The sequence below is a fragment of the Ipomoea triloba genome, chromosome 13 (genome assembly GCF_003576645.1).
Source record: "Ipomoea triloba cultivar NCNSP0323 chromosome 13, ASM357664v1".
NCBI classification, from domain to species: domain Eukaryota; kingdom Viridiplantae; phylum Streptophyta; class Magnoliopsida; order Solanales; family Convolvulaceae; genus Ipomoea; species Ipomoea triloba.
The window spans coordinates 9,651,982-9,675,213 of NC_044928.1; the positions used below are offsets into that span (position 1 = coordinate 9,651,982).

At 34.5% G+C, this 23,232-nt stretch overlaps 1 protein-coding gene across 1 annotated transcript; it reads right to left on the bottom strand.

Moving 5' to 3' along the window:
• Nucleotides 1-6,845: 6,845 nt before the first annotated feature.
• On the bottom strand, nt 6,846-7,929 carry LOC116002658 (zinc finger protein ZAT1-like). Its single transcript, XM_031242819.1, has one exon. It carries the CDS (start codon nt 7,721-7,723, stop codon nt 6,959-6,961), a length of 765 nt encoding a protein of 254 aa, XP_031098679.1. The 5' UTR covers nt 7,724-7,929; the 3' UTR covers nt 6,846-6,958.
• Nucleotides 7,930-23,232: the final 15,303 nt, after the last annotated feature.

Below are 23,232 nucleotides of genomic sequence, written 5' to 3' on the forward strand. Positions count from 1 at the left end.
CAATGAAGCCATGTGACCTCCCAAGCGGGGTGTCCATTTTTATTGTCAATGGAAGAAGGAAACTTGTGTATCAAAGAGTAGAAAGCTCCACTTATACATGGGAGTGCACTGGAAGCAAAGTAATGGGGTAACACGTGTGTGGCTAATATTGAAGGCAACCTGATGTCGTCCATTTATCAACCATCCGTGAGTCCTCCAACAATATAAATAGGGTGACTCCCCTCACCTTAGAAAGCATCCCTTGGCTCACCAAGTGCCTTCTGGTCCACTAGTTTGAGTCTTCTCCCTCCTGCTGGCATATTAGGGTTTGAGTCCTGTTGGTATCATATTTAGTTCTATTTTATTTATTATCCGGGCCGTCATTTTGGGCCATATTCAATTTCTTATGGTTAAGATATTTTTTATTTATGTATTCTTTGGGCCGCCATTTTGGACCAATATCTCCGATTTTGTACGTACTATTTTGGGCCTAACGTTCCGGATAATAAAGCTACTTTCTTTCTACCCATATTCTGTACCCTATATCCGATCCCAATAAAACCATTAGGTTGAATAATAATTCAATTCTATTTCGTTAATGTGTAATCAAATACCAAAGTACCAAAAAAGTACGGAATATAACATTGTCACATTTAATTGTAAATATTTTTTTTTTTGAAAACAATTGTAAATTTTTAATTTGATCATATTTAAATCAATAATTTTGTTGACTTTAATTCTTTGTTACAATTTTATCAAATTCACTTTAATATTTGGGACAATATGATAATTTTATATTTAAAAAAATATCGATAAGTAACTTATTAAATAATATCTATTATTATATTAATAATTAATATAATTTAATTAGAGCCAATAAAGTTATGCTTATAACGGAAACTAAAAAATGTTGATCTAATTGTTTGTTGAAATGAATAGTTCATATTATTTTGATTTTAGTATTTTTTTTTTTACTTTTTCTACTTTACCGTCAATTATATCATTTACTCTTCCTAAATATTTTAGCATTTCATTAGTGTAAACTTTAGTAACAGAATAATCCGTTAACTATTTACTATTCTTAATTTACTCATTGATTTTCATAAAAAAGCTCTTAGGTTCGAATATCATCCCAATCAGAGTTGGTATAAATGTATAATTGTTGAACATATATGTTAGAGTTTACTATAAAAAAAAAAAAAGAATACAATATAAAATTTAACATGAACTTTGATCAATTAATTAGGCAAATTATATACATAGCATTCAAAGATTATAAATAAGAAACCTTGAAAATAATTTTCTTTTACATTTTTGACAATGTGGTTTAGTGGGAGGTGAATGTGAAGGTGGATGTGGTAAAACGAAGAGTCAAGACTCCCCGAGTGTCGTGTCTCTCAAGGATGGCGAATGGGAATTAAATTGGTGTTGGCATTATCGGAGTTAAAAGGCAAGAGTTACAAGTATTACAAAAGATTGGTTTGGTAAGTAAGTTTGGGGGTTGTAGAAAGGAAATTTAGCTAAAGGAGCAAGGGAAATTAAAAGGGGCGTGCACCGAAGTTAAACAACTTGATTGATCCTCATAGGGGATTTGGAAAACGAGTTTTGTGATCGAGTAAGGGAGTCAAGGTATTAGTACCGAGTGGCGTCACACTCAGACTCTCAATCCTCATTCGGTTGAGGCATTTCATCGAACACCTAGTCTACCACTCCTCTCGGATCTTGTCCTTTCGGACTAAGAGCGGAGATATGGGTGAGTGGGGCTCGTGAGAGGCCGCTATCGCGCACACTCTCACTTCCCTACAGATTACTAGCAATTCCGGCCGAAATAGAAGTAAAGCTTGAACAACTTCAACCATACAAACATCAATCCTACCCCTTCATCTTTCAAAACCATAGAACAAATTCTAAACAACAATCAAGAGTTTAATAACGGCTCACACGCATAAAAAATACTCTACTCAATCATGGAAATCATTCAAGACAACAAAATAGAATTACTTTTAATAATAAATATAAACTAGCAATTCAATGGAAAGAGTGTGTTACCCAAGGAGGGTTGAATTCTACATCTTCAATCCATCTTCATTCCTAGATCTACACTACTCTAATGGAAATTTAGTGTGTTTCTCCTCCCCAAAGGGGAAGAAATAAAGAGAAAAATCATATCTGAAAGTTGGGATAGTCCTCTTCCAAAATTGAGAAAGAAGGGTTTAAATAGTTGCTCAAGGAGTCGAAATTCGCTGCTGCCCTACTGTCCTGCTTCCACACCTGTCACACGCGTGTGGCCTTGCGTGGGAGCTTTCTGGATTAATTACACGCCTGCTCACACGCGTGTGATGGCGCGTGGCAGCCTCCTGCTTGATGGATTCTTTGTTTGTTACTTCTTTTGGCCCAAAACTTTGCTGTTTTCTTCGGAACTGACTCAAAGTATTTTTCTTGAGATGGATTTGTCAAATAGATGCTAATTAGATGTTTTATCCATGAAAGTGATCATAATTGGGTGCTGAGACATTAAAATATCATCTAAACATGACCCGAATTTTGACTGTTTTTGGCACTTATCAATTTTTCAAAAACAAATCTATGTTAAGTTTTTTTTTTCGTTTAATTAATCTTCTTTTGATTGTTTAGAACAAGACTCATCAATATTTTAATTATGCTTTTGCATTATTCCAAATGATTTAGGTCTCTATAGTAGTAATATTTTTTTTATCTTTATTTCTATAATGGTACAATTGTACATTACTTTACAAATATTGTACTATTATTTTTTATCGGATAAAATTATTATTATATCATTAAAGTTCAATACATATATACATACATACATACATACATACAGGAGTAATGCTACCAACCCTCCTAATCCCCCTCTTAATATGACACTTTTAATTTTATGATTTAGTCTTTGATAATAAGTTAGTGGGGTCCCAATCCATGACATCCAATTGCTATAAAAGTCATGTTAGGATGGATTTCAGGCGGGAGGGAGGGGATGAATTTTTTTGGAACAAAGCATATATATATATATATATATATATATATATATATATATATATATATATATATATATATATATATATATATATATATATATATATATATATATATATATATATATATATATATATGGCGCGTGGCAGCCTCCTGCTTGGATGGATTCTTTGTTTGATGGCAGCCTCCTGCTTGATGGAAAAAACTTTGCTGTTTTCTTCGGAACTGACTCAAAGTATTTTCTTGAGATGGATTTGTCAAATAGATGCTAATTAGATGTTTTATCCTGAAAGTGATCATAATTGGGTGCTGAGACATTAAAATATCATCTAAACATGACCCGAATTTTGACTGTTTTTGGCACTTATCAATTTTTCAAAAAAATCTATGTTAAGTTTTTTTTTTCGTTTAATTAATCTTCTTTTGATTGGTTTAGAACAAGACTCATCAATATTTTAATTATGCTTTTGCATTATTCCAAATGATTTAGGTCTCTATAGTAGTAATATTTTTTTTATCTTTATTTCTATAATGGTACAATTGTACATTACTTTACAAATATTTGTACTATTATTTTTTATCGGATAAAATTATTATTATATCATTAAAGTTCAATACATATATAAACATACATACATACATACAGGAGTAATGCTACCAACCCTCCTAATCCCCCTCTTAATATGACACTTTTAATTTTATGATTTAGTCTTTGATAATAAGTTAGTGGGGTCCCAATCCATGACATCCAATTGCTATAAAAGTCATGTTAGGATGGATTTCAGGCGGGAGGGAGGGATGAATTTTTTTGAACAAAGCATATATATATATATATATATATATATATATATATATATATATATATATATATATATATATATATATATATATATATATATATATATATATATATAGTTAAATAAATAGATGCATGGAATCCCTAAGTTGATTCTTTATGAATCAAATTAGTCCACACTTATCACGAGAAACTTAGATTGATTCCTTATGTGTGTGTGTGTGTGTGTGTGTGTGTGTGATGATCAATGGCTAAAAAATGACAGGGTCAATTTTATAAATGTTAGTATAAGGGAATCAACTTAGGGGTTCCATAATGCATCTATTTCTTTAGCGTAACAAAACTAATTATACCAAATATGTTCTTTTTACAAACTAGCACCAGTAACCTAATTGCACATGAGACACTACCAACAAAAAAAAAAAAAAAAAAAAACGAACAAGCAATGAAGACGAAGACAATGACAAACCTATCCAAAATCGAATGAACAAAATTTTGAGTAAATTCAATCAAAAGTAGTATATGCTACCTAATACCATACCAACTACAATAAGTATTTAGATATTTGTTTTTAAAAAAGTGCAAAGTAAAATGGTGACTATAATGAACTTCTCCTATAGATTTTTGTATTGATATACTTTGAATTATTTATTTAAATATAAATATTAGGCATTAAATCATTCACTTAATGCGTGTATAAAACTAGTAGTATATATAGAAAAGAGTTATGGGAACTTTTTTTTACAGTATATTATTATTATTATTATTATTATTGTTGTTGGTGTTGTTGTTGTTATGGAAGGGTATTTTGGTAAGTAGGTTTTGCATTATTTATGAACTTGGTTTTTTTGTGGAGTTATCAAACTTGAATCATTTGTGAACAAAAAATGATTTGTTAAATTGCAAAAAATATATTGTAAATTCCACAATTTTGATTTATTAATTAAAAAAAAAAAAAAGAAGAAGATAATGTTGGATAGAAAAAGCAAGGTCAAATGGGTAATTGAGCAGAAGATTCTGAGGGTCAGGCCCAGAAGTGTCATAAAAAAAAGGGAGGAGAAGAGAAGATCCAACTGCTGCTGCTGAACCCCAAGCAGACAAATCCATAAAGCCAATGATGAGAGAGAAATTTTTTCAATAAAAAATTAAAAACAGAACCACTTAAAGCTTGAGGATTTCTTTGAGTATTTTATACTGCAAGCATACAAAAATTTTTAAAAAATAAAAATAAAATTAAACGGATTCCTAATAAGACAGCTGGAACCAGGAATGTGACTTGTACAGACAACACATACTGCAGCCAAGGTACTACCAGCTAACTGCACAAGAGAATCCCTTTCTCAGTCCCTCTTTCCACTATAGCTTTACTTGTATAACTTAAGGATTCCCGCTTAGTTTAATGAGTTTTATTATATGAATTCCAAACCTTCACTCTTTTATTTTTATTATCCGATGTGTCTTCATTCTTTAGGTCTCAATTAAGATGTCTATATCAAAAATTTGTGTGAAGATTAAAATGTGGGAGTAGATTTTGAAAGTCCAAATAGTATTCTAATTTAAATTTGTTTATCCTGAGTGATTATATAGAATTTCGGTATTTTAAAGTTAATTTTAAAACGAGTACAAGTTGAATATCTTAACATGTTACCCAATTTATATACAATTTAAGTATTTTATGGTCAAATTTGAAGCAAATTTTGTTTGTGAAGCATCATTTTGATACACGCAACCACATATTACTATGTGTATGTGTAATTCGGCAATTCAAATTAGGGATACACGGAATCACTTATTACTATGTGTAAGTGTAATCGAAATGCAACTTTAGGGCTTAAAGAATCTTCAATAGGAGTTTTTGTTCAAACTTTGTCAAGTTTTTGCTTAATTGGCGGAGAGAGAAAGAATGAGAGATGCTCGCATAAAAGATAACTTTAGTGAGCCCCATCATATATGGTGCGTGCCTTGCACACTGATAGCGTCTAGCGAGTATGTGCACCGCACTCACCTGCTGGGCCCATCAAGGTGGTCGCCAATTGGTGACCACCCTATCAAAAACATAAACGATTTAAAAATTCAAATTTTTTTTTCTCATTCTCTCTCCTCTTTTTTCCTTATTAGATTGAAAAAATTTGAACAAAAAACTCAAATAATTGAGAATGCTCTTATATGCAAAAGATCATTAATACAAAAGAACCACAAATAGTAAGACAAAATTCTATTAGTACCTATAGTAAGACAAAATTCTATTAGTACCAAAAATCTACAAATTGTAAGACAAATTCCAATGATTCATTATTTTAGAGGAAGTGATCGAACTCATGATTATGAGATTACAAAACTTCTATTTTGACTGATACTTTATCGACTAATCGGTTGTGTAATTGCACGGTAAATTTGAGTAATGCATATTGAGGAAGAAAATATTTACAATGTCGATCCGGTATAATCATATAAATAATTGAGAAGGGAATTATTATAAGGTGATAAGACTATATATAGGAGTGGAATTACTCTGCGGGACTGACCACGCTGGCGAACTGTACCATTTTGTTTGGTTATGCAACCGATGCGATGATATTTGGTTGTGAAAAAACAACTTGAAGAAAAGTGTGTGTTAACAACTTACAACTACCACAAACAGAGAAAGGCTAAAATGGGATTCAAATTGCAATAATTTTCGGCAAATTATATGGTCCACGATGCATTGTGGACCATGATCATAAATGATACTTTAGTTATGTTGAACGGATACTGCAGTTGTGTTGAAAATATACTGTTATTGTGTTGAAAGGAAACTATAGTTGCACGGAACAGAGGCCGTTTATCCGTTCAACACAACTGCAGTATCCATTCAACACAGCTGCAGTATTTTTTCAACACAACTGCAGTATCCGTTCAACACAACTGCAGTTCCAAATGAATGACACGGTCTCTGTTCCGCACAACTGCATTTTCTTTTCAACACAACTGCGGTATCCTTTCAACACAACTACAATATATTTTTAACACAACTGCAGTATCAACCATGACCCATGGTACACAATGGGTTATGGACCATGGTCCGGACCGATAATTTTCTCCTCACTATTAATGGAAACTACAATTACCCATTTCACAAGATTACAAAAATCAAAGAACCTAAATTAATTTTTTTTATAAAAAAAATCGAAAATATGGGTTGTTGTTTTACTTATCTACCCTCCGGAATTCATCTGAAACTGCAGATACCTCTGCTTCTGGTTCATCGTCATCCTCCATTGGAGCTGGCAAGTTGAGATCTATGATGAGCTTTGAAGAACATGAACTGGAAGCGGGTGTTTTTGTTGTTGGGGAGTGTGATCTTTTGTGCCCACCCAATGCTTGACCCGACCCGAAGAGCTTGCCGCAAAATGGGCATTCATGCATTATTTTAACCCCGGGGAGATTTCTGGGTTTTTGTTCTTGGATTTCACCCCTGTTGTGGGTTGTTCTGTGACTGCCCAGAGCTTGTGAAGACTTGAAGTGTCTGCAACAAATCTGGCATTGGAACTTCTCTCCAGTTTTGGACCACACATCCTGCGACAGCGTCATGAGACACCTCGCGATCTCCTCGTCATCGGAGAACGAACTCGACGACGACGACTCGGCCACCTTCGCTTTGCCCTTCTCTTCCTCCTCCTCGGCTTCTCCGAAAAACACCCTCCGCGCTCGCTTGGATCTTCTCCGAGTAGGATTCCGAGTCGACTCGCTCTCGCTCTCCCTATCCAGAAACTCAGGATCAGGATCTACCGACCTCACGATCGACGAGCAGAGCGACAGGGTGGACTCGCCGCCGTCCATGGAATCCTGCTGCTTCTGCGGCGGCGTCTTGGGCGGGAGCGGCAGCACCGCCAAATGCGATCTCATGTGTCCGCCCAGAGCTTTCCCATTCACGAACTGCTTCAAACACAGCTTGCACTTGAACTTCTCCATATATACTCAAAGATCAAACACCTCTCTCTCTCTCTAGATTCTTAGCTTTTAGCTTTGAGCAGAGGAGATGGAGGGAGGAGAGGGAGTGGGAAGGTAAAGGGGTAAAGGAGTAGTTGACAAGCATTCCACTCCACCAAGGCAGCAAAGCAAAGAAGGCATATATAACGCCAATTCAGCTTTGGTATTCCTTAAGTCAGATTCACGGATCAAGGCAGGTGAATGTTACCACATGTCTATCTCAACTCCTAACAAATTCTCTTATATATATATTTTTTAAATGTACTGTACAATTTTGATTGCAAAAAGTTTTTTAGTGTGATTTATCTCTTTATATTATTTGCAAACTATTACATAAAGGGTTTTCTAGTACACACACATTTGGGTAGTGGTTTCTTATCACCCAATAATAATAATAATATTGATCACAGCTGCACACCAGAAAAAGTAACCACGTGGATGGAGCATAATTTTCACATGGAAGGTCACGACTCACGAGTTTTATTTTTGTAACATACTTTCGGTTGAACTCATCATACAAGCTCTTCCTAGTGCAATTTACCTCTCTTGTGTGGTTTTGCATATTATTACACAAGAGCGAGTTTAACTACTGTGCACCTGTTTCCAAAAAAAAAAAAAAAAAACTACTTTGCCTAGTAGTGACTGCATGTTTTCTTTATAACCTAAAAAGTATTATTAATTATAACCATTGCTCTAGAGCAGTGACTAAGTGGGTAGAGCATGATTCTTGTACCTAAATGGTCACAAGTTCAATTATGCCAATACCTTTTCGGTCGAGCATGTGCACATAATCATACCCTTTCAGTCAAGCTCCTTGCACATGATCTTTTTATTGTGGTTTACCTCTCCTATGTAGTTTGCAGCCTATTATAATATTACACAAAAGTGAAGTTTATCGCATTCACATCTTCAACTACGTGATGTAACTGAAAGTTAAATTCTTAGATCGACTAAAACAAATGGCAGTAGTTTGGATTTAAAAAAAAAAAAATCTTTTTTGAAGAATTTAACCATGATTTTCAAAGAAGAAAAGGAGGAGGAGTTTGGATTTTTTTTTAAAAAAAAAATCTTTTTTGAAGAATTTAACCATGATTTTAGGAGGAGTGCCAAATGTTTTTGGGTAAAATTGCAAGAAACAAAAAGGAAAAAAAAATCCAAAAAAAACCCCTTTTAAAAATTACATATAAAATAATAAAATTATAAGAAAATAATTATAAATAAATCAAGAATTTTAAAAAAAAATCAGAAATAAATTATAAGTATATATATATATATATATATATATATATATATATATATATATATATATATATATAAGAGTAAAAATAATGTATAAATTATACGGAGTAACATTTAATGGTATTATGTAATAGTGTTAACAATTTGTGACTTAGGCGGGAAAAGAAAATTGAAAAGTGGTAGAATTAAAACAATTGTAAGTGTAGAACAAACTAAACACAACATAACAAGCTAACATTGCAATTGATTACAACATCTTCTTTCATTTATATAATTACTTTGTTATAGACTTACATATTATTTATGATTTTACCTTTCATTTTCCTTTTATTGGGCATGTTTGGTAAGCCATTGCTCAACGCTTGAGCTCGATATTTTGGAGAAAATATAATTTTTTCCAAAACGCTCTTATTTTTAGTTAATAAAAGAAAAACAACTGAGAAACCATTAATGCTTCTTAAATGAGAGTCTTTCGGCTTCTCAACGAAAGCAATTACGTTTGGAAGAGGAACATTGTTCCTCTTATATAGAGGAGCTCAAGAGTTCCACATCCAAACAATTTTGATGTGGGATCAAAATTATCCCACATCATTTGCAAAGGGGAGCCAACTCCCCTGTGTCTTTATATATATATATATATATTAATAGTGGTGGATCCAGCATGGGGCAGTGGGGGCATCTGCCCCCACTCCCCCCACCCCGCCCCCACTGCCCCCCACCCCCATCCCCATATAGCCCTTGTATGTATATATGTATGTATAGTACATATTTACTTATAAATACATAAAAACAAATATAAGTAAATTGTTTAGTTGGCAGAGTTGGATGAGCTGTGTTTCGATATGGTTTCGATATGGCGTGGGTTCGAATCCAATAGCAAGCAACCATCCTCTTCAATCTAATTTTATATATCTTGTAGCTTTTTTCATTCCTTGTTGTTTGTAGCTTCTTCAAATAATAATGAGAGGTGTAATTTATAATATGATTTCTATTTAAATTATTTTATCAACTTAATTATGTTTCATATATTGTTATTAATATTTGTATAAAGTTTTGACATGTTTTATTTTTCGTCTATATCCAACAATATTTATGACTATATTCCTTTTTAAGTGTTTCATTTTTTTAGTACTACCGTTATATTCCAATGCAATATATGTTCATTACTACTTTCTCAACCTATTGAAGCACAAAGAGTCAATATTGTTGAGACTCGAACACACAACCTTCTATATAAGGGAGCAACTTGATGTTATCTCTTTTATGTTTTCGCCCCCACTAGGACATTTTTCTGGATCCGCCACTATATATATATATATATATTGCTTTGATTATTATTGTTGTTGTTGTTGTAATTATTGTTGTAGTTGTAAATTTTATTTTATTATTACACAATAATAATAATAATAATAATAATAATAATATTATTATTATTATTATTATTATTATTATTATTATGAATGTCCTTTTAGATCATTTTACATATTAACCCCTAATCTAAACAGCTAATTTTACCAAACATCTTTTTACAAATCACTGATACAATCCGTTGGTCAAACCTACTAACACAATCCGCTAACCGCTAACCGTTGATTGCCAAACCAGCCCATTGTCTAAGTCGATAATGTTGTTAAATATAATAATTTGTACATTATTCTTAATTTCTTGTACACTTACAAATTACTTTTAATTTTATCATTCTTTCTTCTGTACCAATCTAAGTTATTAACAATTTAACCCTATTAAATACTTTAAATATAATAATTTGTACATTGTTCTTAATTTCTTGTACAATTACAATTTTTTTATAGATTTTTCTTCATTTATGAAAAATTGATTATTTCTATTATCTTTTCCCCTTTACAATTACAAATGTAATATTGATGTCACAATTTTTTATAATGATGCAGGGTTCGGTGCGGTAGTTCGTGATCACTTGGGTATGTTTGTGGCAGCTAAGAGTGACCGTTTCGGGTGTGTTCGTGACCCTTTACTTGCAGAGACATTTGCAGTCAAGGAAGCTATGTCATGGCTTAAGGATTGTGGTTACAACAATGGTTTGCTTGAATTTGACTGTTTAAATTTTTGTTTAGCTTTCAATTCCCGTACTATGGATCTTTCGTATATTGGTTCTATTGTTAAACAATGTCGTCTCATTGCTAGGGACATTAGAACTTTTTAGTTCACCATGTCAAGCGGTCAGAGAATCACGTAGCTCATGTTCTTGCAAGGGCGATTGATTCTTTGTTTGTCCGGGGTTCTTGGTTTTTCTCCCCTCCTGATTGTATTGCTGTGTTATTAAGTGCTTAATGAAGTTATTCTGCTTTTGCTTTCAAAAAAAATATAAAAAAGATAAATCACACTAGAAAGATCTTGTACGTCATATTCGATCAAAATGACATTTATGCAGGCGAATAAGTCAAATTTTTAATAAAACAAAAAAAAAAAGATTTAATATTTCTGTGAAAATAATCCCAAGGACAAAAGAACGAAATAAGGAAAATCTAAATCTTGTGTAAACATACTTTCCTTATGGAACCCCCCCCCCCCTACAAAAAAGTGTGGACATATCCACACCCTCCATCTTGAGAAATCAAAGGCTAGGATCTTACCATTACTAAACATTCAAGTTTGTAAAAACTATAAAATGAACCCCGCTCTTAAAAGTTTTCAATAATTATTAATTGGGAAAATGACACTTTTTCCCCCTATGTTATGTGCATATAGCACTTTTTCCACCTATGTTATGTGCATATAGCACTTTTTCCCCCTGTGTTATTAAAGTTGTAGTTTTTCCCCCTGAAATGTTAAATTGACATTGTTACCCTTAAAAATAATTATTTCATTTATTTTTATTCTCCAACAAATTATTACTTATATGTATGGATGATCGCGATTCGGTTCGAACCTAACCAAACACTGTAGCAATCATACCGAAATAGTATGGACAGTTTTGGTTACGATTCAAAACCAAAAAAAAATAAAATTAAATAATTGTTGAACCGTGAACTGGAACTTAACCACAGTCATATATAGTGAAAATGATCAAACACTTATTTTGATAAATCGGTACGGTTCGGTTCCAATTTCGATTTTGAACCACCAATCAAAACTTATTTATTTATTTATATAATTTTATTTCTTATTTAAAAATAGTCTAAATTCAACAATTATTTTATTTTATTTTAAGGGCAAAAATGTCAACTTAACATTACAGGGGAGAAAACTACCACTTTGAAAATAACTTAGGGGGGAAAATTGCCACTTTAATAACATAGGGGGGAAAAGTGCTATAAGCACATAACATAGGGGGAAAAAGTGCCATTTTCCCTTATTAATTTGATCTCATATTTTTTTTTTTTACTAAAACTCAATAATTGGAGAACCCTGATAGACAGTTGAGATCAATTTTATAAAATGCACCTAACAATATTATTAATTGCACACAATGTGAAAGCTCATTGTACTTAGGATGAGAACTGAATGAATTGTATTGAATTACATAGTTCAAAGATACAGATTATAGGGATATATATATAATGAGAGAATCTCAGGCAGACTAGAATAGGGGATCACAAGAAGCCTAGAATAGGGAGTCATAATCTAACTCAAATACATAGTGTCCTAAATCCTAATACACCCCCTCAAGCACAGGGTAAGCTAGTAACCTGTAGCTTGTCTCTAAGAAAATAAAATCTAGGACCAGGCAGAGCTTTAGTAAAGATATCAGCAAGTTGATCTTTGGTTGAAATAAAGTTGACTTGAATATCTCCTGCAGCAACTCTGTCTCTAACAAAGTGATAATCAATCTCAATATGTTTGGTATGCGCATGAAAAATCGGATTTGCAGACATGTATGTAGCACCAAGATTGTCACACCATAACTTGGGAACAGAAATATTGGGGACATTGATCTCACGTAGTAAAGACAAAATCCAAATTACTTCACCACAAACATCTGCTAGTGCTTTAAACTCAGCCTCAGTAGAAGATCTAGCAACAGTTCTTTGTTTCTTACAAACCCAAGACACAAGATTGGCACTAGTCGACTTTCGGTCTTCAGGACAACCAGCCCAATCAGAATCAGAAAAAGCATGCAAATCTCTAGATAGTGACTTTCTTATTCGCAGACCATAAGTGATAGTTCCCTTAACATACCTCAAGACTCGTTTCAGTTGTTCCCAATGTGACACTGTAAGAGCATGCATATGTTGGCACACTTGGTTGACTACAAAGGATAGATCCGGGCGCGTGACAGTCAGATATTGTAGTGCCCCTGCCAAACTCCTATATTGGGTACGATCCTCATACAAGTCTGCATTGAAAGGAATGATTTTCGAAACAGAAATAGGAGTAGATAATGCTTTGCATTCTGCCATTCCAGCACGTTTTAAAATATCAGTCATATATCTCTTTTGCGAAAGTAGTATATCACCATCACATTTAACTGTCTCAATACCAAGAAAGAAACCAGGTTCACCAAGATCCCTAATCTTAAAAGCAGCAGACAACTTTGATAATAAACGGGTTACAAAATCTGGATCACTCCCTATCACAAGTATGTCATCCACATAAACTAGAGGTACGCATAAGCAGAATCTTGAGAAAAATAGAACAGAGACACATATGTTTTTTATGCTTGAAAGCCAACAAAGCGAAAAAAATGAGTACAAACGATTAAACCAGGCTCTAGGAGCCTGTTTTAAACCATATAGAGATCGTTTAAGCAAGCAAACATGATTTGGATACTGAGCATCAATGTAACCAGGATGTTGTTTCATGTAGACAGTTTCAGACAAATTACCATTTAGAAAAGCATTATAAACATCAAGTTGTCTAATCACCCAACCAGAGGATATAGCTAATGAGAGAATTAATCTGACAATAGTAGGTTTTACCACAGGGCTGAAGGTATCAAAGAAGTCCTGACCTGGAACCTGATTAAAACCTTTTGCTACTAACCTGGCCTTGTGTCTCTTAATGGAACCATCTACTTTCCTCTTGGTGCGAAAAACCCATTTGCAACCAATAACATTCATATCAGGTTTGGAAGGAGTAAGACACCACGTTTGATTATGTAAGAGAGCATTAAACTCTTGATCCATTGCTTCCCGCCATTCAGGATGCTTGACTGCCTGTGAATAACATGTAGGATCAGTAGGATAAACCTGTACAGTCAAGCCTGCAGGAGGAGCACGAGATTTGCTTCTAGTGTTTATGGCATGAGTTCGCTCATTTGGGTGTGTGGATCGACCACGCGGACGGCCACGAGGCCGTTTTTCTGTCACCGTAGGGAGTGTAGGAGCCACCTGAGCAGGATTTGTGGAAGGAGGGCATGGATTTAACACTGATTCGGCCCAAAGACGTGGCATAGTGTCTGAAGGAGCCCGCAAGACAGTCTTAGCAGCAAAGGGGAAAACCATTTCATCAAATCGGACATGTCTACACACATATATCTTCTTAGTTTGTAAGTCCATGCACCTATACCCCCTAAAGGACTCTGGGTAACGTAGAAAGACACAAGGAGAGGACCTATAACCCATTTTGTGACGATTATAGGGCCTTAAGTGGGGATAACATAGACAACCAAAGACAAGAAGAAAGGAATAGGAAGGAGGGGATTTATGAAACATAAGATGAGGACTGGAGTTATTTAACACAGAGGATGGCATTTTATTGATTAAATATACCGCAGTCTCAAACACATAATCCCAAAGCTTAGATGGAACGGAGGCATGGGCAATGAGTGCTAGACTAGTTTCAACTATATGTCTGTGTTTCCCCTCAACACGACCATTCTGTTCATGAGTATACGCACACGATTGCCTATGATGGATCCCTAACTGAACAAAAGATTTATGTAGCTTTTTGTATTCAGCTCCCAAATCAGACTGAATGGATTTTATTTTTCTATTAAATGATCTCTCAACAAGGGTACGAAACCTATCAAAAATAGCATAGAGATAAGATTTCAGTTTCATCGGAAAGAACCAAGTGTAGCGAGAGTAATCATAAAAAAATGACAAAATAACGATAGTCATTTGTAAATAATAAAGGAGCTGGACCCCAAATATCAGTGTATACTAAATCAAGAATATTCAAACTAGACGACTCAACACGTGGTAGAGGAAAACGCGCAGATTTTCCCAATTGACAAGCATTACACAAACTAGAACTATCATGAATATTATTCCTAGAGCCACTGACCGAACATGATTGAAGAACGCGACTAAGGACACGATGATTAGGATGACCTAGTCGGTTATGCCAAACTAACGCAGAAGCACGAGTTGACAGAAAGGCAGAAGGAGAGGAAACTGGAGTAGGAAGAGTATAGAGCCCCTAGAGCTATTGCCCTACAGAAGGATTTCCTTGGTAGTGATATCCTTTACAACAAAAAAGGAGGGGTGAAACTCAAAAAATCACTTTATTATCTGACGCAAACTTTTGAACAGAAAGTACTGATGTTGACAAACCAGGAACATGAAGAGTTTTAGATAACTTAAGAGATCTAGATGGGGTATCAAAAGTAGCATGACCAACACGACTAATTGATATGCCCATACCATCACCGACACGTAAAGTGTCATTACCAGTGTACTTCTTCGAGGTAGAAAGGGCAGCTATGTCCAGAGTTGCATGATGTGTAGCTCTGGTGTCCGGTAACCAAGTATGAGAATTTGATGAGGCACCCAAACCGTTTTGAAACACCAAATTAGCTTGAGGATCCGAAGTCCTTGAACGACGCCAAACACAATCGGTTGCCACGTGACCGAAACTAGAACAAATGAGACACCATTTTTCAAAGCGTAGAACACAATTGGGTGCCGTGTGGCCAAAACCATTACAAAGTTGGCATTGAACATCAAAGCATCGAGAACAATTGGTCAACACATGACCAAAACTATAACAAACGAAACACGATTTTCTAAAGCGTAGAAAACAATTGGATGCCACGTGACCGAAGCCAGGACAAAGTTGACACTTAACATTAAAGTCATGTCTATCGCGCTGCTGACCTCAACGTGGACTGCCACGATCCCAATTGCTACCGCCTTGTTGCATGATTTCAACGGCACGGACAGCGACGAGATAGTGGTACGGACTGATGACAAGAATAATTATTAGGAACGTAACCCTAGCTAACTGATACTAGATGAGAACTGAATGAATTATATTGAATGACATAGTTCAAAGATACAGAATATAGAGATATATATAATGAGAGAATCTCAGACAGACTAGAATAAGGAATCACAGGAAGCCTAGAATAGGGAGTGATAATCTAACTCAAATACATAGAGTCCTAATACTTAGGGTTCACCATTTTAAAATTTATGGCTTAAATTCTTTAGTTTGGGTTAGGAGTTTAGTATTTATGATTTATCTTTGAATTTATTCTTTTGGTTTAATTTTTAAGATTTATCAATAGAGGATTTTATAGTTTTGTTTGATTGTGCACTATAGTGTTGAAAGTTGTGCTATATAGTGTTGCAATTGCACTTTATAGTTTAAGTTATTTACAAATATTTTGCCGCATTTTTTTCTCTAATTGTTTTAAATAAGTTAGATCTTTTCAGATTGATGGCTTTGATTAATTCCCAGTTCTCTTATGGGAGGGAGTGCACCTTTATATTTGCATGTATGTATTTTCTTTTTCAATTTGTAATTAGTAATTATTTTGATTGTACAATGTTATAGTGTTTAATTGTTCAATTAGACTATATTTTTAAAAAATTATGATATTTCAATTATATTTTTTATACAATAAAAGGATTTATTTTATCTTTATCTATTTTATAATATCATTTACTTTGAGTATGACGACTAAGTTGTAAGTGTAAGTGTACAAATGATACACATTTTTATTGGTTAATTATTTGGTCAAAATATATTTTTTGTTTGAATAGGTTATATTATTAATTTTGTTCTGTTATTCTTGCTTCATCAAAAGAGCTATGCCTGAGACAGTTTGGAGATTAATCTGGGAAGAATTATCTAATAGAATTCAAAATTTTCAAAAAAAATCTAATAGAATTCAATTAAAAAACAAAGTCTTCAGGCATTAAGATTTAATTGGGCGTCTCTTCTTAATGCAAGGGAACTCACGTGTAACCACTTTAAGATAGTTAAGAGTTCTACTCTCCATTATAAATTAGAGCCATGATTATCCAAAGTGAACAAGAATTACACGGCTATGTTCCTGCTAATCTTGATTAAATATTTTGCTGAATTAATTTGGGTTTTTATATGTGCATTTGGTAGTCAAGTACTACATATTGTGAAGGGAATTTACATCATCAAGATGTGATGTTTTATTGGCTTAGAAAAGTGAAGACCTGTTATCAACTCAAGAAGATGATGAAGAGTGGGTTGGGTGTGAATGATTAGGTCATAGGGTGTATGGAAAATCATCTCTACCATTTGTATTCTCTGTGATCATCTAGTGGAGTCGGGTTTCACTTTTGAGTGGCCCCAAATACGTAGGAGAAATTTCTCCAAACTGCGTAAACATATCACTGCGTTATCTGATTCCTTTATTTTTTGTATTTGCATTGATTTATTTTTCTGTTCGTCGCTGTGTCTGACATAGACAACAAAATAAATTATTTATTTGGTTAAAATTAAGCAGGAACCTCTTAAGTTTCTTGCATTCAAGACTTAAGAATTTACAATTGGTATCAGAGTTAGTGGACTTAATTTGTTAGTCCTGCATTCTGGGTATTTTGTGCTTCTTGAACTCAAGGTCGATATCATATGCGTGATGTGTTTTTAGTGTTTTTCTTTACTCTTTTACTTGTGTGTTCTGCCTTACCTATGTTTAAGTGTTTCAGGATGGATGGAATCTTGAAACCATCTGAGTTAATTGGGGCTAACTATGCTTACTGGAAAGCTTGCACTAAAATATAATGCATCTCAAGGCCCAATGAGAAAGAGTATGAAGGTCTGTGTTAACTGGATGGGAGCATCTAACCAAGGCTAGTATAGCTGAAGGTGATCCACTTGTGTCAAAACCTGAAATTGAATGACCAAATGCTAAAATTACATTACCTAACTACAACAACAAAGCGCTCGATATAATCTTCTCATTGATGCATGAAGATCAATTCACGCTAATTGTTGGCTGTAATTCTGCAAAAGATGTGTGGGAAATATTGGAGACCACGTATGATGAAACAAATTGTGTAAAATAGTCCAAATTGTAGTTGGTTCAAACTGATTTTGAACAACTCAGGATGAAGGAGGAAGAAACCATATTAGAGTTTCATGTACGGGTTCAGGAACTTGCAAATCGGGCTACAGTTCTTGGTGAACCATTTCCCCAATGAAAACTAGTAAAGAAAATTCTCAGGCGTCTGCATCAACGATCCTGAATGAAAATAACGGTCATTCAGGAGCATGATGGTTGGGAAAATAAATCTGTGGCACAACTGATGGGAAATCTACAGACTTATGAAATGGAGATTTTCTCATATCATAACAAAAAGGAGAAAAATATTACCTTTGTTGCTTAAGAACACGATTCTAAGTCAAACCCAGATGAGTCTTGAGGATCCAGTTATTTTGCTAACTAAACAATTTTCTATGTTTTTGAAACACGTAAAACAAAGGAATTCCTCACGTGGTGGCAAACCTCAAAATTATAAAGGAACAAGCTCAACCTCATCAAAATGCTCAACTCAAAATGGTTATTCAAATCACAACAATAGCTCATCCTCACGATCTTCTCAGTCGAGGGAATACTCTTCCAATAATAAGTCTAACAGCAATGGGACTCGGTGTTACGAATGTAAATGATATGGGCTTGTTCAATCTGAGTGCCCTACGTATTTAAGGGGAAAAAGTCCATGTCTGCACTAACATGGAGTGATGAGGAACCCAAATCAGGTCCCTCTAAGTCTGAAACATAAGAAATTTCATGGAATTTTGTTACTTTCACAACTCTAGCAGACTCTGAGCCAGAATCAGAACGTGTGTAGTATACATTAGCCGAAAACAAAGAGCTACCAGCTCCCTCGTTTAAACAAGAGTATAAAAAATTGTACTTAAAATGAGAGATTTTACTAAAAGTTAATTGTTCACTGTCAAGTCAAGTTAAATTATTGGAGAATTCTCAAAAAGTGTACAAAAATCAAGTTTCTGATAGAGACATTATTATAAAAGCTGGACTTGCTTGTGAAGATAAATTGAAACAGAAGCAGGTAATGATAAAGAGCGAATAAAGATGATAGACAATACATCTAGTCTGGATCAAATACTTGATTATGGACAAAATCCTACCACAAAGTTTGGTCTGGGCTTCATTGGAGACAAAATCCATTACAACACTATCTTTGTAAAAGCTACTGTTATTGACTCATATATACCAGAATCTAGCACAGCTCAGCCAAATTATTTCAATTTAAGAGAAACTAAGATAAATTATAAGACTTATAATCATGTTTGTCATTATTGCAAGTTACGAGGACATACAAGGTCAGAATGCTTCTATTTTTACAAAGATCAAAGACCAGAGAAGTATACTCATAAGCATATTACTCCATTTGTAAAGCAAGCCTAGGTAAAGAAAGCCAATTTGTAATAAACATCTACTCCTAAAATATACCGCACATACTAACGTTGAATGGTGCAATCAGACCTTGTCTATTAAATATTTATTCAAATACATGAACAAAGGAAATGATAGGGTCACGGCAAAATTCATGAGTAGTTCAGCGAATGTTCTTAATAGTTATGCGGTCAATGAGATTAACATGTACTACGATTGTCGCTATGAATCAGCATCTGAAGCCAATTGGCGACTATTTGGATACTTGATACATTATCGAACCGAACTTGTGGAGAGGTTAAATTTCCACTTAGAGAATCAGCAGAATGTTGTCTATGGTGAAGTCAGCCCCTCGATGAGATTGTGGAGAACCAAACGGTTAAGCACAACCAATTCAAGGATTGGTTTGAGGCGAACAAAATATACGAAGAAGCCTGATCACTCACTTATGCAGAGTTCCCCAGTAAGTTTGTTTGGAGACAACATTTGCGTGAATGACATTTAAGGAAGAAAGGCTTCTCCATAGGACGATTGCTTTATGTTCCACCAGGGTGTGGAGAATTATACTATCTTCGATGCCTTTTAAATCTGGTACGTGGACCTTCTAGCCACGAGGATATTCGCACTGTTGCAGGGGTCATTCACAAATCGTTTAGGGATGCATGCTATGAATATGGATTATGAGATGATGACAAGGAGTATATTGACGGCATTACTGACTCGAGTTACTAGACATCCAAGAATGCTTTGTGAAGGTTGTTTGCTACGCTGCTCATTTCAAGTTCAATCAGTAGGCCAGAGGTGGTGTGGAATGCCGTTTGGAAATTTCTTGCCGAGGATGCACTGTTTCAGCGTTTACGTCTCATATGCAGAATCTAAGTATATCGAGCTCAAATCTATTGATTTGACTTTGTTATTTTCTTATCATTATTTCTAAAAAAAAAAAGTAAATTGTTGATTTCTTTGTTTCTTTTTTGGCCTATTAAGAGTTGGTGTTTTCAAATTCAGATAAGAAATAGTTCGCTCTAGTGAAGTTAGAGAAGTTGTTATCTTTGTGGGGGAAGAGCCTAAGGATCTTTCTAGAAATGCCAATTCCCAACGAAACCAGCATGGCTTTGATAGAAAACATGTTGATAGTCGAAGAGTTGCGTATGACAAGAAATCATTGAAGACAGAGCATGAAAAGCTGGTAACACAATTGACGGTCGAGCAAAAAATTTCTACGGCTCTGTCTTGAATGATATTGATTCCAATGGAGGTGGATTATTGTTCTTTGTGTACAGTTACAGAGGAACAGACAAGACATTCATGTGGAGAATGTTATCATCAAAGATAAGGAGCCATAGTGATAGTGTTCTGAACGTTGCTTCAAGTGGAATACCATCTTTGCTCTTGCCAGGAGGCAGGATGGCACATTCCATATTTGCTATACCACTCTCCTTAAACAAAGTTTCCACGTGCAATATATCACAAGGTAGTGACCTTGCTTAGCTTATAATAACGAGCAAATTGATTATATGAGACGAGACACTGATGACACACAAACACTATTTTGAAGCATTAGACAAAACTATGAGGGATCTATTAAGGTTTGCCATACCAAGCAGTGTTGAAAAGACATTTGGTGGAAAGAAAATAGTTTTGGACGATGATTTTACACAGATTCTTCCCGTTATTACAAAAGCAACAAGACTAGTAGTTGTCGAAGCCAGTATTAATTCTTCCTACCTCTAGATGAATTGCAAGGTATTGGGGTTCACAAAGAACTTGAGACAACGAAGCCTAGTTTTAAAGGAAGATATATAGATAGTTGATTGGCTTTCAAAATTGATTGCAAACATTAGAGATGGAATTACAGGGGTTGTATACAACAGCTTGTCTAAGATTGATATTCCGGCACAGTTTTTGTTGAAGTGTGCACCCGATCCCATAGCAATTATGGTGGAAAGCACTTTCCCAAGCGCGAGATATGGCATGCTTGATGAGTAGCACCTAGAAGGCTGAGCGATCCTCTCTCCGACAGAAGGATGAACATATTTAAGTTGTGACTCTTTGTGTAAGGCAGAATTAGACAGTGAAAATCTATCAGAAGTACACACTCCTAAATTCGTAAATAGTTTGAGATTGTCTATACTCCCTAATCATCATTGACATTAAAGGTTAGTGCACCTATTATGTTATTGCGGCACATAGACCACTCTCTTGGTCTTTGTAACGGTACGCGTCTCATTGTCACAAGATTGACAAATCACATTGTCGAAGCAAGAATAGTTAATGAGACACATGAAGGAATCGAAGTTCTTATCCCCTGAATGTCTCTCACTCCTGATACAAGATTTCCCTTCAAGTTCCAACGTAAACAATTCTCGTTGATGCTCGCATATGCCATGACTATCAACAAAAGCCAGGGCCAAACACTCATGTTGGGTTATTGCTGAAAAAGTTGGTGTTTAATCACGATCAATTATACGTGGTTTTTTCTCGAGTCACCCATCCTGATGGCATAAAGATGTTAGCTCTAGACGATGCTGGACAAGATTCTGTTACTACTACTAATGTCGTCTACAAAGAGGTTTTCAATAATATGTAATTCTAACCGATGATATTATGTTTTTTTTCAAAGAGCACATTTGTCCAAGTTATACAAATCCTAAATATTGATATATAAATTCTTAAAGTTTCAGCACAAGATGCTTACATATACACATTAGCTATTAATTCAACAATTATTTGGTCGAATTCAAGCAAGGATATCATCACAAAACATAATCGATTCAAACCATCTTTTCAATTGCATTATATAATATTTGAATTTATAATTTATATTATTATATATCAATCCAAAAATTCTTAAAATATTATAGCAAATTCGTTCCGTGCATCGCACAGGTGAAAATACTAGTAATAATAATAATATTGGCGGCTATTCCAACTATTCGTCTAGTGTTTAAAAAAGAATATACCTATAGATACAAATAAAGAGCTGAATAAAACATAGAGTTAATGTCATATGGCATATGGGGTATATGGCATATGGGGTCCTCTGAGTATAACGATTTTGCCACGTTTAGTCCTAAACTTTCAAACTGACCACTCATAGTCCTTCGAGATTCAAATTGCTACCATTAGTGGTCCAAGTTAACCGCCACCCATAGTCCTTCAACTTTCAAAATTTAACCAGTTGCGGTCCTCATGGAATGACCATGGTGATTAAAATTTGATATATAGCAGAAGGACCATGGGTGGTTAACTTGGACTACGAATGGTGACAATTAGGGCTGTTAACGAACCGAACATAAACGAACGGAGGTTGTTCGTGTTCGTTTGTTAAGGATTTTGGCGTGTTCATGTTCGTGTTCATTTGTTAAGGTTTTTGAAAATCCTGTTCGTGTTCGTTTGTTAAGCGTTCGTTAGTGTTCGTTAACGTTCGCGAACACGTTCACGAACATGTTCGTTAGCGTTAACGAACGTGTTCACGAACGAGCTCACAAACGTTAACAAACACATTCACAAACATGTCCAGTTACGTTCATGAACACGTTCGTGAACACTTAATAACCAAACACCTGCACATGTTTATGAACACATTTTGTTCGTGAACAATAAATAATCTACGTTCATGAATAATTATATATATATATATATATATATATATATATATATATATATATATATATATATATATATATATATATATATATAT